The following is a 21,209-nucleotide window of genomic DNA, read 5'->3' on the forward strand; positions in this document are numbered from 1 at the left end:
GTTAGGTTGTTTATTCGAGATGTTTCCTGTTTCTTAAGGTAGGATTGTATTGCTATAAACTTCCCTCTTAGAACTACTTTTGCTGCATCCCATAGGTTTTGGGTCGTCGTGTCTCCGTTGTCACTTGTTTCTAGGTGTTTTTTGATTTAATCTTTGATTTCTTCAGTGATCACTTCGTTATTAAGTAGTGTATTGTTTAGCCTCCATGTGTTTGTATTTTTTACAGATCTTTTCCTGTAATTGATATCTAGTCTCATAGCGTTGTGGTCAGAAAAGATACTTGATACGATTTCAAGTTTCTTAAATTTACCAAGGCTAGATATGTGACCCAAGATATGATCTATCCTGGAGAATGTTCCATGAACACTTGAGAAAAATGTGTATTCTGTTGTTTTTGGATGGAATGTCCTATAAATATCAGTTAAATCCATCTTGTTTAATGTTTCATTTAAAACTTGTGTTTCCTTATTTATTTTCATTTTGGATGATCTGTCCATTGGTGAAAGTGGGGTGTTAAAGTCTCCAACTATGATTCTGTTACTGTCGATTTCTACTTTTATGGCTGTTAGTATTTGCCTTATGTATTGAGGTGCTCCTATGTTGGGTGCATAAATATTTACAATTGTTATATCTTCTTCATGGATTGATCCCTTGATCATTATGTAGTGTCCTTCTTTGTCTCTTGTAATAGTCTTTATTTTTAAGTCTGTTTTGTCTGATATGAGAATTGCTGCTCCAGCTTTCTTCTGATTTCCATTTGCATGGAATATCTTTTTCCATTCCCTCACTTTCAGTCTGTTTGTGTACCTAGGTCTGAAGTAGGTCTCTTGTAGACAGCATATATATGGTTCCTGTTTTTGTATCCACTCAGCCAGTCTTTGTCTTTTGCTGGGAGCATTTAATCCATTTACATTTAAGGTAATTATCGATATGTATGTTCCTGTTACCATATACTTAATTTTTTTGTGTTTGTTCTTATAGGTCTTTTCCTTCGCTTGTGTTTCTTGCCTAGAGAAGTTCCTTTAGCATTTGTTGTAAAGCTGGTTTGGTGGTGCTGAACTCTCTCAGATTTTGCTTGTCTGTAAAGGTTTTAATTTCTCCATGAAATCTGAATGAGATCCTTGCTGGGTAGAGTAATGTTGGTTGTAGGTTTTTCTCCTTCATCACTTTAAATATATCCTGCCACTCCCTTCTGGCTTGCAGAGTTTCTGCTGAAAGATCAGCTGTTAACCTTATGGGGATTCCCTTGTGTGTTATTTGTTGTTTTTCCCTTGCTGCTTTTAATATGTTTTCTTTGTCTCTACTTTTTGATAGTATGTGTCTTGGCGTGTTTCTCCTTGGGTTTATCCTGTATGGGACTCTCTGTGCTTCCTGGACTTGATTGACTATTTTCTTTCCTATATTAGGGAAGTTTTCAACTATAATCTCTTCAAATATTTTCTCAGTCCCTTTCTTTTTCTCTTCTTCTTCTGGGACCCCTATAATTCGAATGTTGGTGCGTTTAATGTTGTCCCAGAGGTCTCTGAGACTGTCCTCAGTTCTTTTCATTCTTTTTTCTTTATTCTGCTCTGCAGTAGTTATTTCCACTATTTTATCTTCCAGGTCACTTATCCGTTCTTCTGCCTCAGTTATTCTGCTATTGATCTCATCTAGAGTATTTTTAATTTCACTTATTGTGTTGTTCATCGTTGCTTGCTTCCTCTTTAGTTCTTCTAGGTCCTTGTTAAATGTTTCTTGCATTTTCTTTATTCTATTTCCACGATTTTGGATCATCTTTACTATTATTATTCTGAATTCTTTTTCAAGGAGACTGCCTATTTCCTCTTCATTTGTTAAGTCTGGTGGGTTTTTACCTTGCTCCTTCATCTGCTGTGTGTTTTTCTGTCTTTTCATTTTGCTTACTGTGTTTGGGATCTCCTTTTTGCAGACTGCAGGTTCGTAGTTCCCGTTGTTATTTGTGTCTGTCCCCAGTGGCTAAGGTTGGTTCAGTGGGTTGAGTAGGTTTCCTGGTTGAGGGGACTAGTGCCTGGAGTGAAGCTGGGTCTTGGTGTTGGGATGGAGATCTCTGGGAGATTTTCACCATTTGATATTACGTTCAGCTGGGAGGTCTCTTTTGGACCAGTGTCTTGAAGTTGGTTCTCCCACCTCAGAGACACAGCCCTGACACCTGGCTGGAGCACCAAGAGCCTTTAATCCACATGGCGCAGAATAAAAGGGAGAAAAAATAGAAAGGAAAGGAAGGAAGAAAGGAAGAAAGGAAGGAAGAAAGAAGCTAAAATAAAGTATGATAAAGTTATTAAAATAAAAAATAATTATTAAGAAGAGAAATTTTTAAAAGTAAAAAGAAAAAAAAGAAGCGCGACAGTCAGAACCCTAGGACAAATGGTGAAAGCAAGGCTATACATACAAACTCTCACACAGAAGCATACACATACACACTCACAAAAAGAGAAAAAGGGGTAAAAAATAATATACCTTGCTCCCAAAGTCCACCTCCTCAATTTGGGATGATTCGTTGTCTATTCAGGTATTCCACAGATGCAGGTTACACCAAGTTGATTGTGGAGCTTTAATCCGCTGCTTCTGAGCCTGCTGGGAGAGACCGCCCCCTCTCCTCTTTTTTCGCACAGCTCCTGGGGTTCAGCTTTGGACTTGGTCCCGCCTCTGCGTGTAGGTCGCCCGAGGGCATCTGCTCTTCGCTCAGACAGGACGGGGTTAAAGGAGCAGCTGCTTCAGGGGCTCTGGCTTAGGCGGGGGGGAGGGAGGGAGGGGTACGGATGCGGGGCGAGCCTGCAGCGGCAGAGGCCTGCGTGACGTTACACCAGCCTGAGGCGCGCCGTGCGTTCTCCCGGGGAAGTTGTCCCTGGATCACCGGACCCTGGCAGTGGCAGGCTGCACAGCCTCCGAGGAGGGGAGGTGTGGAGAGTGACCTGTGCTCGCACACAGGCTTCTTGGTGGCGGCAGCAGCGGCCTTAGTGTCTCATGCCCGTCTCTGGTGTCCACGCTGATAGCCGTGGCTCGCGCCCGTTTCTGGAGCTCCTTTTTGCGGCGCGCTTAATCCCCTCTCCTCTCGCACCAGGAAGCAAAGAGGGAAGAACAGGTCTCTTGCCTCTTCAGCAGGTCCAGACTTTTTCCCGGACTCCCTCCCGGCTAGCCGTGGTGCACTGTCCCCTTCAGGCTGTCCTCACGTAGCCAACCCCAGTCCTCTCCCAGCTTCCGACTAAAGCCGGAGCCTCAGCTCCCAGCCCCCGCTACATAGATTTTTATATTTATTTGAGGCAGTGAGATGTGGATGGAATGGGGACTGAGAGGCGATGTGTGCTTAAGCTTCTCTGAGCCCATCTCTTTGTACTGTCAGTTCTTAGAGCTCTTTTATGAGCTGGATGTAATTCTGGTCGTTATTAGTGTTATATCTTCACGAGCAGACTAGGCGTGGAACGTTTGTTTGTTTTTTACTAAAATTCACCGTAGCAAGGTCAAATGCAATTGTTTTTAGCCTGTTAGACATACTTTGGTATGACGCGAGTTTATATTTTTTATTTGATTATTTTGATTAAACATTAATTACACGGAAGCAGAAAATGAATACTAAATAAAAGAAAAACATTTACTGTCAACAGTTCTCATTTTTAGAAAGCATAGTGTTACAATTAGACAAGCTTACCAACTGTTGGCAACTATTAACAAACGCTAGCTATCAAGTACTCAAATGTACAACATAATTTATTAAATGTATTCCCAGCCATTAGAAAGCTTTCCTTTGTATCCTGTGATAACTTGAGGTAGACATCACATGTTATTTTCTGAAGTGCTTTGCAAAGACCAAATCTTACTTTACCAATGATGATGGTGGCAGCAATGGCATTAGGAAATAGCAGTAGAAGTACAGGACATTCTTCTGTGGTTACCCAGCTAGTGAGAGGTGGAGCTGGGATATGAATCCAGAAAATCTGAGTCTTAAGCTTGCATCTTAACCAGTCTAGTATATGACTTTCCTAAAGAGAGGTTCTTTTTCTCTATAGAGCTTTACTTTTGAAGCCTCAAAATAATACATACAGAGTAATTCTTGCATTTATGATCAGTATCAAGGTCTGCACAAACTGTAATTTGGACCACTTAAACCCATGTAGATACTCTACTCTTTTGAACAATGCAAATGGGTTTCCCATAGTTCATAATCTTCTTGATACAGAAGTAATGTTTTATTCATCTTATCTGGTTGTACTGCTTTGCTTTACCCACAGAAGAAGTGGTAGGGATGTTTTTCAACAGCCTTCTGCAGTACTCAAAACAACAACCAGCTATTTTAGGAAAGATATAAACATGTTGCTAGAAATGATACTAAGCTGCAGTGTATCCTAATGGGGTAATTTGCTGTGTGAGATTAGAATTGCAAAGGAAATTAAGATAGTGAGTTCTGTTGATTTCCTAGGAGAAAGTGAGATATACTGTTAGCCTGAAACTCACCATCTGGTTGGATTTAGAGTTAGGCTTCATTGGCAGAGAACCAGATGCCTGGGTAATACCAGGTCTCTGGGCTGCTTCTGGTTGCACCCAGTCTAGTCTACAGGCCTATCCTTCTGTCTGAATTACTCAGCCCAGCACTCCCAGGCCCACACTTCCAATTATATCCTCTAGGGCTTGGGTTTTTCCTCCATGAACCCACAGGGCACTTGCTCTGAGCCTGTAGGAACCATGATGCAGCATCCCTGCCCATAGCTTCAGCTGCTAGATGGTAGCTTCGTGCTGTGGTGCTGCAGTGCTGCAGACCGTTCTTGAACTGCCAAGCTTGTCTGGTGCTTGGGACTCAAGCTTGAAGCCACCTGATTGCCCTTTTCGAACCTATCTTCCTGGAAGAAGCACTTCCCCAGGAACTCCTTTTGAATCCAGAGCCCTGTTCAGGAATCTTTATAGCCTTCCCATTGGGTCAGGGAGAGAGTTAAGAGGTAAAACTTCAGAGTAGAGAGCTCAAGGAGGTAAAGCCATAATTAATTAGTACTTCTTGGCAGACCTGTGTGCTGGTCCCCATGGTTCCTTGAGTTCTTCTCTATGTCCATGGCTTCCTTAACTCAAGACCTTGGAAGGAGCTATGGCAAACTGCTTCTGCATGGTTGACTTGCTTTTCTCACAAAGTACGATATCAACTGCTTATCAATGTGCCAGATAAGCAGAGGGTGAGAATTAGCCAGAAGGTCTCATGAAGAGAAGAGTTAAAATGGGTAGCTTTATTAGTGTACAGTGTTGCCATTCAGTTTTGGCAAACTTTTTTTATTTCATGGCTTTTAAACTGACTAATGGAGATGGAAAAAATAAAGAGCCCAAACTAAATAAAAATTATCATTAGGGGAAAAATTTTGATGGGGAGGGGTGTGCCACTGTGTACGTTGTCTCTAGGTTTGAGGAGATAAGCAACTCTTTCTCATACTTAATATTTAATTTTCATAATGGGCTTCTTCAACTCATTCATTCCTCACTTGTGGCAGGCTAAGCTCTTTACATATCTTTACACATATTATCCCTGATCCTCACAACAATTTTGCAGGGTAAGTAGTAGTCATTCATTGTTTGAGCAACAAATATTTTTGTGTTAAGTGGTTGTTTGGAGGCTGGCTGTGAGTGCAGTGATGGGAATAGAACAGTGAAGAAGCAGTTTCCCTGCCCTTAAGGTATTTTCCATTGTTGGATGGGAAAGACAGACAAACAGGTCATTAGAATGCCTGTTGTATTCTTACACACTCTTCAGGGGTAATGCGAGGTTGTGCATATTTATTGAAGAGCAATGGTTATACCTAGTCAGCCCATCTAGGAATCCTTCCTATAGAAATACCTGTACACAATTGAAAAGGTATTTGGCAAGGATGGTAATTGCAGCATTGTTGTAGCAAAATGTTGAAAAAGTTCTCTGGCAGGGGAAGCGTTAAATCATTATGTTATATACAGACACTGGAATGTGATACAACATTCAAATGAATAAATGAATGAATGAATTCATTAAAATGAGTAAAGATCTGTATGTGTTGACACCACTGTATGTGATATGTTGGTAAATGACAAAAGCACGTTGGTAGAGAAATCTGTAGAGCAGAAACACATTACCTAAAATAATAATCATAAAGAAAAAGAAAAAAACAATTCTGCAAGAGTCACACCAGATTCTTAGCTCTGGTCTCCTTTAGGCAGAAGGTGAGAGAGGGGTGTGTGGGGGGGGGCGGGCAACTTTTATGTATTGCTGCATTATTTCAATTGACAAGATAAACACGAGTCCTTTTGAAATATTTTAAACAGCAGATAAATTTTGAATAAGGGGATAGGTGCTAGGGCAGAGTTATATCCAGGGTCCTGTGGGGACAGAAAGAACCCAGACTGGAGGAGGGCGATGGTCAGAGAAGGCTCTGGGTGGGGACCAGCCTGGCTGAGTCGAGGATGAATGTAGTCAGGTGTTGGGAGGGAACAGAGGACGAGGGCTTCCTCCTCGGGAGCATCCCGGAGCACTCCAGGTGGGCAGCCCCTCTGCGCTGTAACAGCCGGCCCGGGTGGTCCTGGGTTCTTCCTCCTTCCTCAGCCTCCATGGTGTGTCAGCCGCTGTTCCTAAATACTTCACATATTTCCCCCTCTTCTCTAGCTCTCTCCTGCAGACCTCTCATTTCTCACCTGGATGATTGAGAACCGCCCCCCCAACGCTGCCAGTGGGTCTCCTGGTCCCTGTCTGTATCCCACATCCTCCTACCCCGGTCTGTCCTTCACTTTGCTGAGTGATCTTCTACAAATGCAGTTTTGACCCTGCTCTCTTCCTTAAACTTGTCAATGACCCTTCATAGATTCTGGGATCTAGCCCACCCTTCTAAAGCAGACACACAGAAGCCCTGCTCACCTCTCCCACCTTCCTCACACGGACGGTAACTCTTATTCCTGTTATCTGGAATTTTTTCATTTCTTTGCAAATGCCACTCTTCTTATCAAACAAGGGATGGTTGTAGGTAGAGAAAGAAAATCCATGATGTGGATTTAGTAGTTGGTTTTCAGCCTATTAACTTGCAAATATTCTAACTTGTTACCCCGCTTTCTGGGAGTAAATGTCCATATGTCATGTTATTTGAGGCAACAATTTAGAAATTAAGACATTTCAAGGCAAATAGTCTTCTTACCGCCCTTGGGGCTATTTTCTTTTGTAAATATACTTGAACGGATGTTTCTAACGGCAGGTCATTCTCCACACAGAGGATCTGAGAATCTGGCATTAATTTGTGTACTTGTCTATTCCAAATCTGGATACACTCCATCTTTATATAGAATACACACTGTTCTAAAAACACTGCATTGACCAAACAGTCCTTATTTACTTTGGCTAAACTTAAGAGTTAATGGATGGACTTGATGTACAATAAGATAGATACAAAACTGAGTGATAGTCCCCTGAGAGATTCACTTTAAGACATGCTACATATTATCCTTCAGTTCCATCCACTGAACTTTTATCTTTATGTTATTTTTCTATCATTGAATAGACTAGATAATCCTTTTAAGTAAATAACAGTTGGTTTCAGCTTGTTACTTTTCAGAAGTGTTTGTACTTACATTCAACGCAGGAGTGAAGTGATAGACTATTGTCTCACTCCCTCTGGTGGACAATTGTATTAAAAAAATCAAACTACATATAGTCTTGTGTGGCGGGGACAGGTTTCTGGTGTTTTAACATTTGTGTTAAATAATAGCAGTAGTAAAACACATAGCAGTACTAATGCTGTTGCTATTTCTCTTGTTATTGAGTAGTGACACTGCTGTGAAAAAATGAATTAGAAGCCGACTTCACCCCATAACTTTAGAACAGTGCTACATCAGGATAAGGCTCATGCTAAAATTCAACAATGTAGTTAATTCAGCAGTCTAAATATTACTCCACAGATTATCCTGGAATCCTCCAATAGCTAGACTTTTCACTCAATAATGCATATTTTTGGAAATTTAGCAGATGATTATTTTTATCTTGAATCAGCTTATTTTGATAAATTTATTATTTGTTCGTTCATGATCTTCTGAATTTACAGACTCACTGAAGATGCTTTATCTTTCTTATGGAAATTAATCGATCGATATCAAGTGTTACCTAGGTGGTTGTTTTTTGCTCTTCAGCAAGGTTAAACCAGAAAGAAATTGCATAAAGGCTTTCGATTAGATTAAGTTTCATTTGTATATAATAATAATTTTATTTTATATATTAATAACAGTTCACATTTGTTGAGTTAAGCATTTGATGGGCATTGTGTCATTTAATTTTTCAGTAACTCTGTGAGGCAGGTAGGTAGTTGTTATTGTCCACATTTTATAGAGGCTGGTGAAAGTGGGCCTAGCTCATCCAGGAGTTCTCAGTTCAGAGTTTGTAACCACAACAATATACTGCCTCCTGAAGTAGGTGATAAATAAGTATATGTGTGGCTAATACCCTTATGAGACTCCTAGTACTGGAAACTTTACATTTCCATCTTTGAACTGAGGAATTCAAAGACTACCTCAACCTAGAGATAGATTTTTACCTTTTCTCTTTCTGTTTTCTCATTGTGAATAGGCCTTGTAGTAGAATGTATTTACGTTTTGTTTAGATACTTAAAGACAAATTATATCTATTATCATTGAAACAGGTTTCATGAGAAAAACACATTTTAGCTCATTAGCTCCCTCACTAAGTCTTTGAAAGAGATGCTGTTAGGTGTAAAAGTGGGAAGGAAGGGTACAATTGCTATGTACTAATGCTAAAGCTCTAGCAGGGCACATCGAGGGTTAGGTACTGAAGACCTTTATGAAGAATTTTTGAAACAGATACAGATAATTAAGGGTAATTTAGGAAATTCCTTTTCTGAAAATATTCAGAATTAGAATAAGGTAATTTTCTTAAAGTTGGCAATTATAAAGAATAGCTACCATATAAATGCTTTACATGTATTATCTTTGTAATTCTTATAATAAGGTAGTGATTGTTAATAACCTAACTTAATTATTATAGGCAGTATCCAGAAGAGAAAGCTGAGACCCAGAGAAGTTAAGTAGTTTGCACACGGATATACGGCTAATAAATGGTGAAGTCGAGATCAGAAATCACATGACATGGTCTGGCTGGAGAGCCCACCCTCTGAACCACTTTGCTATACAGCAGTGCTGTCCAATAGAACTTTCTGTGATAATGGAAGTGTTTGATGTCTGTGTCATCCAGTGCAGTAGCCACTAGGCTCATGGGCTACTGAGCACATGCAACGTGGCTAGTCCAACTAAGGAACCTGATTTTTTGTTTTTTAATTTTTAATTAATTTAAATTTAAGTAGCCTCTGTGTGGTTAGTGTCTACTGTTTTGGACAGAGCAGCGTTACAGGATCTTTCAGATCATGTAGTAGGGGAGACATGAGAACTTTAGAATTACCCTAACTCCTTGTTTTTACTGCTCAAGAAACTGCAAACCACATGCTTAGTAATCTGCTTAGAGTCATAAAATTAAGGAAAGGGACAAAATTATAAGTAGAGTCAGAAAATTAAGGAAAGGGGCAAAATTATAAGTCGGTGTTTATACTTCTCAGTTACAACTCTTCCCTTTCTGCACTTCGGTGACACCTGCAAACTTACGTTTCCGCTGCTATTGTTAATATTAGATTGTAAAACTACTGTTTTTGAAAAAAAAATTTTTTTCTGAAATACACGTCCAGTGAGCCCTTTCCTCTTTTCTCAGGTTATAGAAACATTATCGCGACTCTCTCGCACACCTGTAGCGCTGGCCACAGGAATCAGGTAAGCTAACTTCTCTGTGGTTCGTGTGTCCTGTTCAGTTCAATGAAGTGATTGTTTATTGAATGACTACTAAAATGGCTACTACAAAGTGCTTTACATAAATATGTAAAGCGCTTTGCATACAGGGACCGCATCTCATTCATGCAGAGTGGCGGGTATATAAGTGCTCAATAGACATTTGAAATTTATCGAGCAAGTAAGAACTTATTCGTAGCGTTGAATAAGACACATTGGCTAAACATCGTTCTTAACTCACTGGTGACTGTCACTGATACAGTTCTTTGTTTTAACTTCCTCTAACATTCCTATACAGGTGATTCATTAAGACAAACACAAATGCTTAATTAAATAGATATTTTAAAAGATATTGCAGTACATTTATATCCTGTAGGCCATAACAATAAGTCACAACTTCTAGGCGTTTAAGAAATAATCAGACAAGTATAAAATAATATATGTTCGAGAAGGTGTATTGAAAGTTTGGAACTAAGTGAAAAACTTGGAAGTACTGTTGATCCTTGAAAAACGTGGGGATTAGGAGCACCAACCATCCACACAGTTGAAAATTTGAGTATAACTTATATTCGGCCCTTTGCATCTTCAGTTCCTCTGCACCCGTGGTTCCAACCAACTGTGGATCGTGTAGTATTGTAGTATTTACTATTGAAAAAAATCCATTTATAAGTGGACGTGTGCAGTTCAAACCTTGTTGTTCAAGGGTCCACTGTAAATTGGTTAAATTATACCTTCTCCGTGCAGTGAAGCATTATGCAATCAGTTAAGTATGGAAAGGTAGATGTGTTATGTTGTGTCGGGCCTTTTCTGTTTAAAATACTGCATATTCAGGTTAGGTCAGTCAGAAAGTTGTATTATTAGGAACGTTAGAAATACAGAAAAACAGTTTCAGTAGCCACACAGCCAGGACACATGGAAATGGAATGGATCTCATTTTTTACCTGATTTCCTCAGGGCTCCATAATTCAGTCTCCAGCTGTTATGGGGCTCTGTGACCCTGGGTCTCTTCTTCTGTTGCTTCCATTTTTCAGTTCACATTCAGATGCAAACAGAGAGGGTCCAAGCATGACAGCCCAGTCCCTGGGTACAAAGCACAGTGACCTTGGGGAAGACACCCACAGACCCTTCCTCAGAAATGGGCCATGAGTTTGGCAGCTTTCTACATAGTCTGTAGGCTGGATAAATGTTCCATACCTTGTCATTTTCGCTTCAATACATGATTATCTTTCCATGTCAACATATATTTTGTTATATGCAAACAGAAAATTTTGAAATAGCATGATTCTATTCTTATGTATTTATATATTGTTGATTCTGAAACTATATATAGAAGAGTTTTTTCCTTGTTATTCTTACTTATAATTTCAATTTTTTACTACAATAGACTTGTATATAAGAGTATAATAAAATGTGTCAACATTTATTTAAAAAAGTATTTTGAAAATGGCATTTCTCACACATTTTAATTTATTTGAAAAATATATGTTCCTCAGATGACTTAAGTGCTAAGTTAATACATAAGCAAATGTGAAAATGTTTTCACTATACTAAATATAATTATTTAGTAATTATCTAGTGCTTATTTGTTATTTTGATGGATCCTCTTGTTTTTATGGAACATGTGACATGCTGACTTCATGTAAAAAAGGGTAAAACTTTTGGCACTATAGTATAATCACTGTGATTTTGTTAGACATAAATTTAGGGCATTATGTTGGTCTTATGAATAAAGTTCATAGTACGAAGCAAGCAAGGGAAGCCAATGGCTAGGAATAGGGTAGAAACTAAAGTGATTTTCTTTGAGCAGGGGACAAAGAAAACATCGTACTCTTTTTGAGGCCTGTTTGACTTCTTTGTCCAATAGAAGAAAAATAAAAAATACAACTCACACAACTTACGGTCTGAGTACAAAAGTATATCAGAGTCAATGATCATATATAAAGGGCATGGCATTTTTGTCTTCTAATTCTCATCTATACTAGTGAATTGAGTCATGCTAGAATGCTTGTTACCAAATTACCAAGTTATTTGTCAGATCAGATTCTGTAAGTGCAAAGAATCTGAATGGTGCTGAAGGCAAGGACTCACTCTGAGCTGGGGAGCTGCAGTGGGCACTGACGTGAGCCTGCAGGTGTGTGGCTGGTGGGAGGTCAGATGAGCACCTCAGCATGTCCACAACTGCTCACATGACTGTGGTGACCAGCCGTGATTGCTGCAGGTGATTTGAGGTAGCAGGTGCCACGCCTCCCTGGGGGACCCCGACACAGCCACAGGCAGGCACTTTGGGAGAAGCCCCAGATGTTGTGTTAAACATGGTGACTGATCTGACCACTTTGGTAGCAGCTGAGCGTATGTGTTTCATGAGAGGTAAACGTCCAGCCTAGTTGTTACCTATTCACTCTTTTTTTTCCCCTCCCTCCTAGGCCCTTCCCGACAGAAGAAAGTGTTAATGATGACGACATCTACAAAGGCCTGCCTGACTTAATAGAGTATGTTGAGCGTTTTCAACAAAAGTACACCACTGCCAATTTTTGCATCCTTTGTGGATTTTAACCGTGGGTGTTAAAATAGCTCTCTGAAGGGGAACCGTGGCTTAGTGATTAAGACATGTGAGAATTAACCTCAAACTCCTGATGGAAAGCTTCATGAGAAAATGTACTTCAACTGGCTTTTAATTCCTCTTGTGTGTCTTGCATTGTGCAAGTCTCTATGGAGAGTAAAGAAACAGACAGCAATGAAGTAACATTTGGAAGTTTCTCAAAGGCATAGTAAAGGTAGTAGATAAACCTGGAATCAGACAATTAACGAGAGAAGTATTAATAGAATCTACCACCGGACTTGTAGGACAGATAGTGCTTGCTGTGTAAGTTCAAGGACGAACGAGATCAGTGTGTGTGGGAGTTATTCAGGGATGTTTCATTAGATGGTGTTGATTCTGAAGAGAGAATCCTTTTGGGCTGTATTATTTAATAGTTGGGAGAGGCTAAAGGTCTTTGCAGCTGGTTATCTTCCGCTGATTGAGTGACTTGTGCAGATTACAAATAAAGGTAAAACTTGATCCTCACCCCTCAAGGAACTGATGCCAAAGATCAGGTATGTTTGCAAAGAATTATAAGAAGACATAGATTCTGCTCCAGGAGAGATTCAGATCCTGTGGAAATTCATCCACTGATCCATCCTAATACCCCAGCACACAGACCTTGTTCTTGCTCTAGGACTTTTACACTTGCTGTCCCTTCTACCCATGTGGCTGACCCCTCACCATCCAAGTCTTTGCTTAGATAGCTCTCCCAGCGAGGCCTTTCCTATCTAAAATTGCTGCCACCCTTACCTTGCTCTGTGTTTTTATGGTACTCGCCTCTACCTGAGGCAGTCTCGGCTTGCTTCATTTTTTGTCTGTCTCCTCATCAGAAGGCCTGCTTCATGAGGTCAGGGACTTGACCTTGTTCTTGGCTCTTTTCCTAGCACTTCAAACAGTGTCTAGTAGATCCTCAGTAAGTATCTGTTTTCTGAATTAATAGGCCAAAGCTGCATTGAGCACTTACTGTCTTCCAGGCATGATGCTTCAGGCTGGAGCTGTCTATCATGAGACATCTATCAGTTCATAGGAGCTTATTGAGTGTGCGTTTCTGTCCTAACCATGTTACATGCATCTCTCATGTAACACCACATTATGAGGTTGTTCCTAGTATCACCACAGTTTACAAATGAGAAAATGAGGCTTGAAAAGCTAAGTAACTTGCTGAAGATCATATTGCTAGTAAATAGTAGTCTTTGGATTGGAACCCAGGCAGTTTTTATTCTAGCGTGGAGGCTCTTACTCACTGCGTTGATTCCCAGAGGCACCCTGCCTTGCTCCTCTGAGAACTTTCAGCAGGAGAGCACTGTGACAGGAGCCACCGGGAAGGCTGGAAGCCCTTCCCAGAGTAGGCTGCCTTTGGATGGGCCTCGAAGTCTTGTATTTTACATGTGTATCAAGAATGGTTTCTTATCTCTTCTTAAAATCTCCAAGAACTCACTAATCTTCAGCAAAGTAATTGCTGATTGTCTCGTTGAATTGGCTACAATCTTCACAAAGTGACTATAAGATTACTTATAAGATAATCGAATTCCTTGTCATCTTAGAAAGAATATTATTTCCAGTGCTATGATGACATTCTATCTTAACTCCCCACCAGTTGTCACCTACACCTACTCATTTTTATAGTCTTCCCTCGTCTTGTTCTGTTGATGCCAAGATAAATCCTGTGAGGATGCAAGTTTGGAGAAAACTTGGGCCCCCAAACTGGCTGCTCTGAGGTGCCAGCTCACATGTTCTGGGAGGTGCAGTCTGCTTCACCTCTTCACCAGGTGGTCGGAGGTTCAAATGTCGTGTGTTTCCTGCAAATGCCTGCTTTTGAGTTTGCTATGAGGGTTTGCTTTTCAGTCTTGGCTTTGTTATGATCTCTACGGGCTCATAGACTTCCCTTTAACCTCTGGGAGTGAATCGCTTGAAGGGAGGGCCCCAGAACAAACACTGGTCTGCTCCCCAGGCAGGGGGAGTCATTCTGTCCTCACGTGGAGAGAAGCAGACACAGGATGGAATGGAGAGCGTGTGAGATGGCTAAACGGTAGTGTCCTTGCTCCTTCAACCTTTCTGACCAGGGTGTCAGACGGGACCATATCTAGGTTGCCCAGACACAGGAAAGCTAATATAGATTGCTGTTGATTTATTGACCATTTGAAGAATCACAGCTTCTTCCTCTCCCTTCTTCATTTTGTGCAAATCAGAGATTACTGCCCAAACTGTTAGCAAGAAAAACAGCTTTAGTATGGGATTGAATAACAAAACCCAAACTGTTCTAGCCCAGTCGCAATGTGTGTGGGTGCGTGTGTGTCACTCCTACAATTCTTAGAGAAGAATCTGTGTGAATTTATACATATGTACCTCATGCAAAATAGTCAATAGCAAGACTTAAGAAAGACGATGTGATTTTTTTGGCTTTTTTTTTGTTGTTTTGGGGGTGGGGGTTGGAGGGTCTGAGGGAGGAAAAGGATTTCACAGCCTGTTTTCCTTCTGAACAGGATTCCCTTTGATACAGAACCTACTCCTTTATCATTTCTTTAATCTCAGTTCCTTCTTGAACTCATCAGACCTTCCTACCCTTTGATGAGTTATAGAAAGTGCTCGAACCAGTTTAACGGCCCCACTGTTCTCAGGCAAGACTACCTGCCTAAGCCCCTCAGTATGGAAATTCTGGAACTGCCAATAAGACTCACCATCTCCCCAGTTTTTCAGAGTAGAGAGCTGAAAGCATCCTTCAGTCCTCCCCCCTCTCCCTAATCCGGATTGGTCCCCAAGTCTGGTTGGTGGTAGCTGACACGGTCTCCTGAATCTCTGTTTCTCTCCTCATCTGCCTTTACCCTGGTTATCGCACTCATTACCTCTCACCCACAACATTTCATTTCTTGGCTTCTCTATCTCCCTGCCTGGCTTCTTGACCCTCCACACTACCCCTCTGTAACCCACTGTGGTCCGCAGATGCCCAGGTAAGGTTGAGCTCCCAGAGTGCAGGGCCCTTCTCAGATTGGTTCACCTCTTCCCTCTGGGGCTCCCCTCACTCACCTGGTCCCACTGGACGGGACTCCACCCCTCACGCTGCCAGCTTCTGCACACCTCTCTGCCATCGCACAGGTTGGGGTCCTTTGAATGCTCATCTCCTCTTCTCATTCATTGTGTCACCCTGGAGGGTGGAAACTGTGTCTGCCTTGTCTGCAGCTATATCTGCTGGAACATAGTATTTATTCAGCAAATACCTATTGAATAAATAAATACACTCAAGATCCAGTTCAGAAGTAATATCTTCCATGAAGCTTTCCCTGCCTTCCTTAGTCAGAGTTATTCTTACTCTTTCCTCTGCACTCATAGAATTATGTGTTTATGTGCTGTTTTCCACACTAGACTATGGGAGAGCCCTTGGATCTTCTGGATCCATGCATTCTTAGCACTGGCGAGTCTGGCAATCAGTAGGTTCTTAGTTTAAGAATCAGGTAGGTGGGTGGACGGGTGGGCAGGTAATCCTGGAATGAATTTTTCTCACAGCAGGTTCTCTGAAACTTCTCTCACCGCCAGATCGTTCTCCCTTAAGGCACCTTCCTTTCTTCTGGGTGTCTGACAGTTCATTTCTGTCAAATGCCTCCAGATAACTCTTCATGACAAACATAGACAACCTTGTGATTGCACCTACTTTGAAAAATGCTCCAAGTTGCAGAGTGACATTTATAGTTAGTGTTTTTATTTTTGTACGTATCAATTTATAATGTTCTATCTGCACAGGCCCAAGAGAAATGCTAAGGGCTGGCAGTACTGAAGGAGTTGAATTTCTTTTCAGAGAGATATTAATGCTTCTTTCTAACATACCTAAATTTATTAGTCTCAGTTCTTTGGCATTGTTAGTTAATAGAAGCTAATTCTAGAACTCTTGAACTGAAAGGAAGAACTTAAGGAGTAGTAACAGAATGGGTGATAGGTGGAAAGAGCTGTTTCTGTGTTGACTGAATAGGGCCCGATTTTTAAAGTCTCCATGAACCCTTCCACAGTGACTGATTGATTATCTTTCCCAAACCCTTCATTTGAGATTGTAAACCTATTCACTTTGTTATAAAGCTGAAGCTAACACACCATTGTAAAGCAATTATACTCCAATAAAGATGTTAAAAAAAAATAGGGATTATTTTCCACTGCCAGGAGACCAGCAGAAGAATTTCAATGGCTTTTAAAAATGTCTTGTGGCCTTGGGACCATTTCTTTAAACAAAATACAAATAGAACAGATAAAAGCAGAATCTGACTAAATCAAACCTGTGGGTACCCTCTGAGTGGCCTTGAAGGAACATGGTTTGAAAACCATTGCATTAGATATTGACATTTATAATCAGCAGAAATTTTTTCTTTATAAAGATTATTTATAACATATTAGATCCTCCCCAACTCCCCTGTCTTCTCCATATTATACCCTTTAATACAGGTAATGAAACTGAGGCCTTGACATATGAAAAATGGGAGGTAGTATGATAGAGCAGTTAAAACACTCAGTGTGTGAGACAGACTGGGTTTTAAATCCTGGCTCTGCTGTCTGACTAGCTGTGTTATCCTGGGCAAGTCAAAGAACATTTTGTTCTCTCAAAGACCTTATCACTCTAATTGGCCAAACAACAGTGCCTACCTGATAACCCAGTTAATGCTGGACCTGGGCAAACTAGGTGAGATAATCCATGCAGAGAGGCATAGTAAATGCCCAGTGAAGGTTAGGGCACTGCCATCGTTGTCAGATTCTGTGGTTGTCGTTTGTCATTGTTCTTATTAGGAGGGGCAGAGCTGTAATGTAAACCTTTGACCCTTTCCACTGTATTTGATTTGCTCTCTGGATTTTCTGTTAAAATCCAGTAAGCTATTTCTAACTACTGTATTTACTGCATGCTAGAAAATGACGTTTATGTTATACCTTTTGCTTCAGTGAAACCCGTGTGGAAGATGAAGAGGGTCTGTACGACTGTGTTTATGGGGAAGACGAAGGTGGCGAAGTGTACGAGGACTTGATGAAGGCAGAGGAGGCGCATCAGCCTGTAGGACTTTGACTTGCCTGTTTTTTAAGTTACTCTGAGTATCTTACTAGGAAGTGATTATTGGAAGGACTAATTAATAATTAATAAAATAAAATAATACTTATAAGTATATTAATTATAATTATAAAATAATAGCATAATTATAATTAATAGAATGGTTATTATTATTTATGTAACTTCTGCTGGGATCATTGTTTGTTTTTCTTTTTTATCTTGCTTATAACTCTATAACCATGACTTGTTATTCTGAGTGTTTTATTAGGAAAGTGATTATTTGAAAGACTAATTAATACAATAATTATAATTAATAAAATGAAATAATATCTATGTTATAAGTATATTAATTATAATTATAAAATAATAGCATAATTATAATTAATACAATAATTATTTGTGTAACTTCTGCTGGGATCTTTTTTTTGTTTGTTTTCTTATGTTTACTTGCTTGTAACTGCATAACCATGACGTGTTGCTGCATTTGGAGACATGTAAACATGACGTTTTACAGTTCAGAACAACCGCAGGGAATCACTGGTCTAATTCTCTCAGTTTACTAGTAATAAAATCAAGTCTAACAAGTAAACGGCATGCCACATAGCTAAATAATTGCAGAGTGGCAATAGAACATAATTTCAGGGCATCATGAAATTATATTGTTATGAAAGGAAATCTCTTACAAAGCAGGTAAATCTACTTTAAGTTTGATGTGGCATAAAGTATAGGTTAATGACTATTTCTTCATATTTGTTAGGGGTTGATATGAGGTATTTTTGTTGTTGTTGTTTGTTTCATTATAGGTCTCCTATCATTTTTTACTATTTTATAAACTTAGTTTCAGATATTGCCATAGTCAACAGGAGCCCACAAAGCTTTATCTGCATTAAAATATCTAAAACATTCAGAATTACTTTGAATGATTTTCTCATATATAATTTGAAATGAAAAATAAGGTCAGTTGCTTAAGCTTTTATTAACATAGTCTTTCTTTACACAAAAGACTTTCTTCATCAGCTGGGTGGTACTTTAGGTTTCTTCGGTGCTTTGATGAATTCGCTCAGCTCTCTTGGACCTCTTGCATTTAATAAAGGGCCGGCGGGTTGTCTGGTGCCCACATAGGGGACAGTAGCCTCAGTGGGATGGAAACAAGTTGGCTGGCCTGTGTTCCGTAAACGTCATGAATGTGTGCTTTAACCCACTGCACGAGCTGACAGGACGCCTGTGGTAGCAGTTTAAGAGTGTTTTAGGTGATGGAGTATCGTCCATACTCCCTTTAATTATCAACTGCTTTGGGCACCAGCAAATTCTTCATTGTCTTTCCCAAGGACCGTCTTCACTGAGCTGACGGTGCTGGGCTGTTCATGTGGCCCAGGGTGAGCAGTGATGATGATTGAACGCACAGGGCCCTTCTTGTGCATTCCTCAGGGTGTTAAGCACACTACACAGGTTATCTCATTTACAGCTCCTTGGGCTGGGTACTGTAATTCTGTTTTATAGATGAGAAAACTGAGACACAGAGAGATTAGATAACTTCTTCACGATAACAAACTAATAACAGCAAAACTGGTTCTTGAACCAAATTCTATGTGATCCCCAAAACTTTGATCTTCCTACTGTGTTCTACTGCCTCGAGTCTTAAACAGTAAGAGAGCCAAACACCAAGATGTTAACTCTTGAAAAAATATTTTAAGATTTTTTACTTACCAAATATCCTTTTATGATTTTTGCAGTTATTTCTACAGCACTTGTAAAGTATGCTGTACATTAAGAAAACTGTATAAGACCATTCATGATGTTTCCAGATTCAGTAACATTTATAATAAAATAGATGTTTCAGTTTAAAGAGAGTATACTTAAAAGTATATTTTTAATTATCTAAAACGTTTTCATTTACTTTGTTCAAATTCTTTTAAAAAGCAAAGATCCTTCACAAATGTAGTTAAATATATCTTTCAGTTATGTGTTTTATTAGAATGGAACACTTAAAAAAATCAATAATTTTTATTTCTATCTTCTACTGGAAAGATTAATACATAAATTTGATTAAATAATGTTAATTTGAAAATTCTAATTGTAGAAATGTCCAGAAAATGACATACGAAGTTGCTGCCTAGCAGAAATCAAGCAGACAGAAGAAAAATATACAGAAACATTGGAGTCAATAGAAAAAGTAAGTCATCAGGTATCATTCTTGATGCTCCAATACTGCTTTGCTAATACATTAGGCTCAGTGTTTCTACAGTGTCTGTATACTCTGATTTTCAGCGGGACTTTGGGTTTAAAGATCTCAAAGTAGATTTACTCATCCCACAATGATTTATTGATTTCTTAGTGTGTGAATGGCAGTATTCTAGGGACTGGGGGTATAGCAGTCAACACAACAAAGCTCTAGTTCTTATGACACTCTCATGGGAGGGTTTATAATTTAAGCAGATGAGTATGCCAGCTGGTGATAAATTCTATGAAGAAAAGTAAGGCAGAGGAAGGGGGTAGTGAGTGATGGGGGAGGCTGGTGTTACCTTATATAGAGTGGTAATGGAAGTCCTCTGTGGTCAGATCGTATTTAAGCAGACAGCTTTGTGAATGGAGGGAGCAAGCCATGTGAATATGCCAGAGTGGACAATCCCTGGGAGAAAGGCCCTCACGTGGGACAGTGTTCAGTGTGCTTCAGGGAACAGCAACAGCCCAGGAAGCTGAAGCAGAATGAGTGCAGGGGAGCAGTGAGATCAGAGACTTGGTGAGGCCCCAGGTCACAGGTCATAGGAGCACCTGGCTAAAAGCTAGAGCATTTTGAGTAGAAGAAGTGGTAGGATCTAATGTAAGTTTTTAACAGATCGTTCTGACTCTTGTCAGGCAAGGGTGGAAATTGAGAAAAATGTTAGAAGGATATCACAATGATTAAGTTGACGGAAAATGGTGGTATTGGTAGAGGTGGTAGAGAGTGGTCAGATTCTGAATAAATTTTGAAAGTAGAGCCAAGTGGATTTGATGATGAATTAGGTAAAGGATGTGTGGAAAAGAGCAATCAAGAATGCTAGGTTTTCTGTTTTTTTTTTTTTTTTTTTTGGCCATGCCACATGGCTCGGCTTGTGGGATCTTAGTTCCCTGACCAGGGATTGAACCCTGGGCCCACAGCAGTGGAAGTGCGAGAGTCCTAACCACTGGACTGCCCAGTGGGAATTCCTAACAATGCTAGGTTTTTGGCATGAGTAACTGTGTAAATGGTGAAGATGGTGGCTGAGATGGAGAAGGACAGGTGTAGGAATCACGAGTCTGTTGGGACTTACTAAATTTGCAATACGTATTAGCTTCCAAGGGGATGTATTGAGGAGGAAGTTAGATGTATGAGTCTGACATTCAGGGGAAAGGTTGAATGGATGTATAGATTGGGCCATTATCATTATGCAATGGTGTTTAAAGCCATGGCACTAGATGAATCACCAAGGGAGTGGATGTTGATAGAGAAGAGGTTTGAGGTCACCTCTGGTGACTTCCACATTTGGAGGCTAGGAGAATGAGAACCAGGAGAAAGTTTTGGAAGTTTAAAAAGAGAGATGAAGGTGTGGAAGAGTTGTTTAAGAGAACGAGAGGGTAAATGTACTAGGATTATGTAGCATTACAGGCTCATTTGGGTTTTGTGATTATATTTTTAATTAGCTGTCAGTGTAGCTTCTGTTTAACTTCTTAGGTATAGGCACAAAATATATGGCAAGCTAGATTTAACCAGGGTTTTCATTTTTCCAGAATGAAAGAAGAGAGGGTAAGGGTACTGGTAGGGCAGTGATTCTGATGATGGCTCGTGGAATGTAAACTGGGTAAGAA

At 40.0% G+C, this 21,209-nt stretch overlaps 1 protein-coding gene across 1 annotated transcript in view; it reads left to right on the plus strand.

Annotated features, from left to right (window-relative positions):
- VAV3 (vav guanine nucleotide exchange factor 3) overlaps positions 1 to 21,209 on the plus strand; it is a 423,978-nt gene that overhangs the window by 186,961 nt on the left and 215,808 nt on the right. The window contains exons 3-6 of the mRNA XM_024119713.3: positions 9,713 to 9,771; positions 12,210 to 12,275; positions 17,282 to 17,390; positions 19,465 to 19,557. Coding sequence (XP_023975481.3) covers positions 9,713 to 9,771; positions 12,210 to 12,275; positions 17,282 to 17,390; positions 19,465 to 19,557 — 327 coding nt within the window. The remainder of the gene's footprint in view (positions 1 to 9,712; positions 9,772 to 12,209; positions 12,276 to 17,281; positions 17,391 to 19,464; positions 19,558 to 21,209) is intronic.

The sequence above is a fragment of the Physeter macrocephalus genome, chromosome 4 (assembly GCF_002837175.3).
Source record: "Physeter macrocephalus isolate SW-GA chromosome 4, ASM283717v5, whole genome shotgun sequence".
NCBI classification, from domain to species: Eukaryota; Metazoa; Chordata; class Mammalia; order Artiodactyla; family Physeteridae; genus Physeter; species Physeter macrocephalus.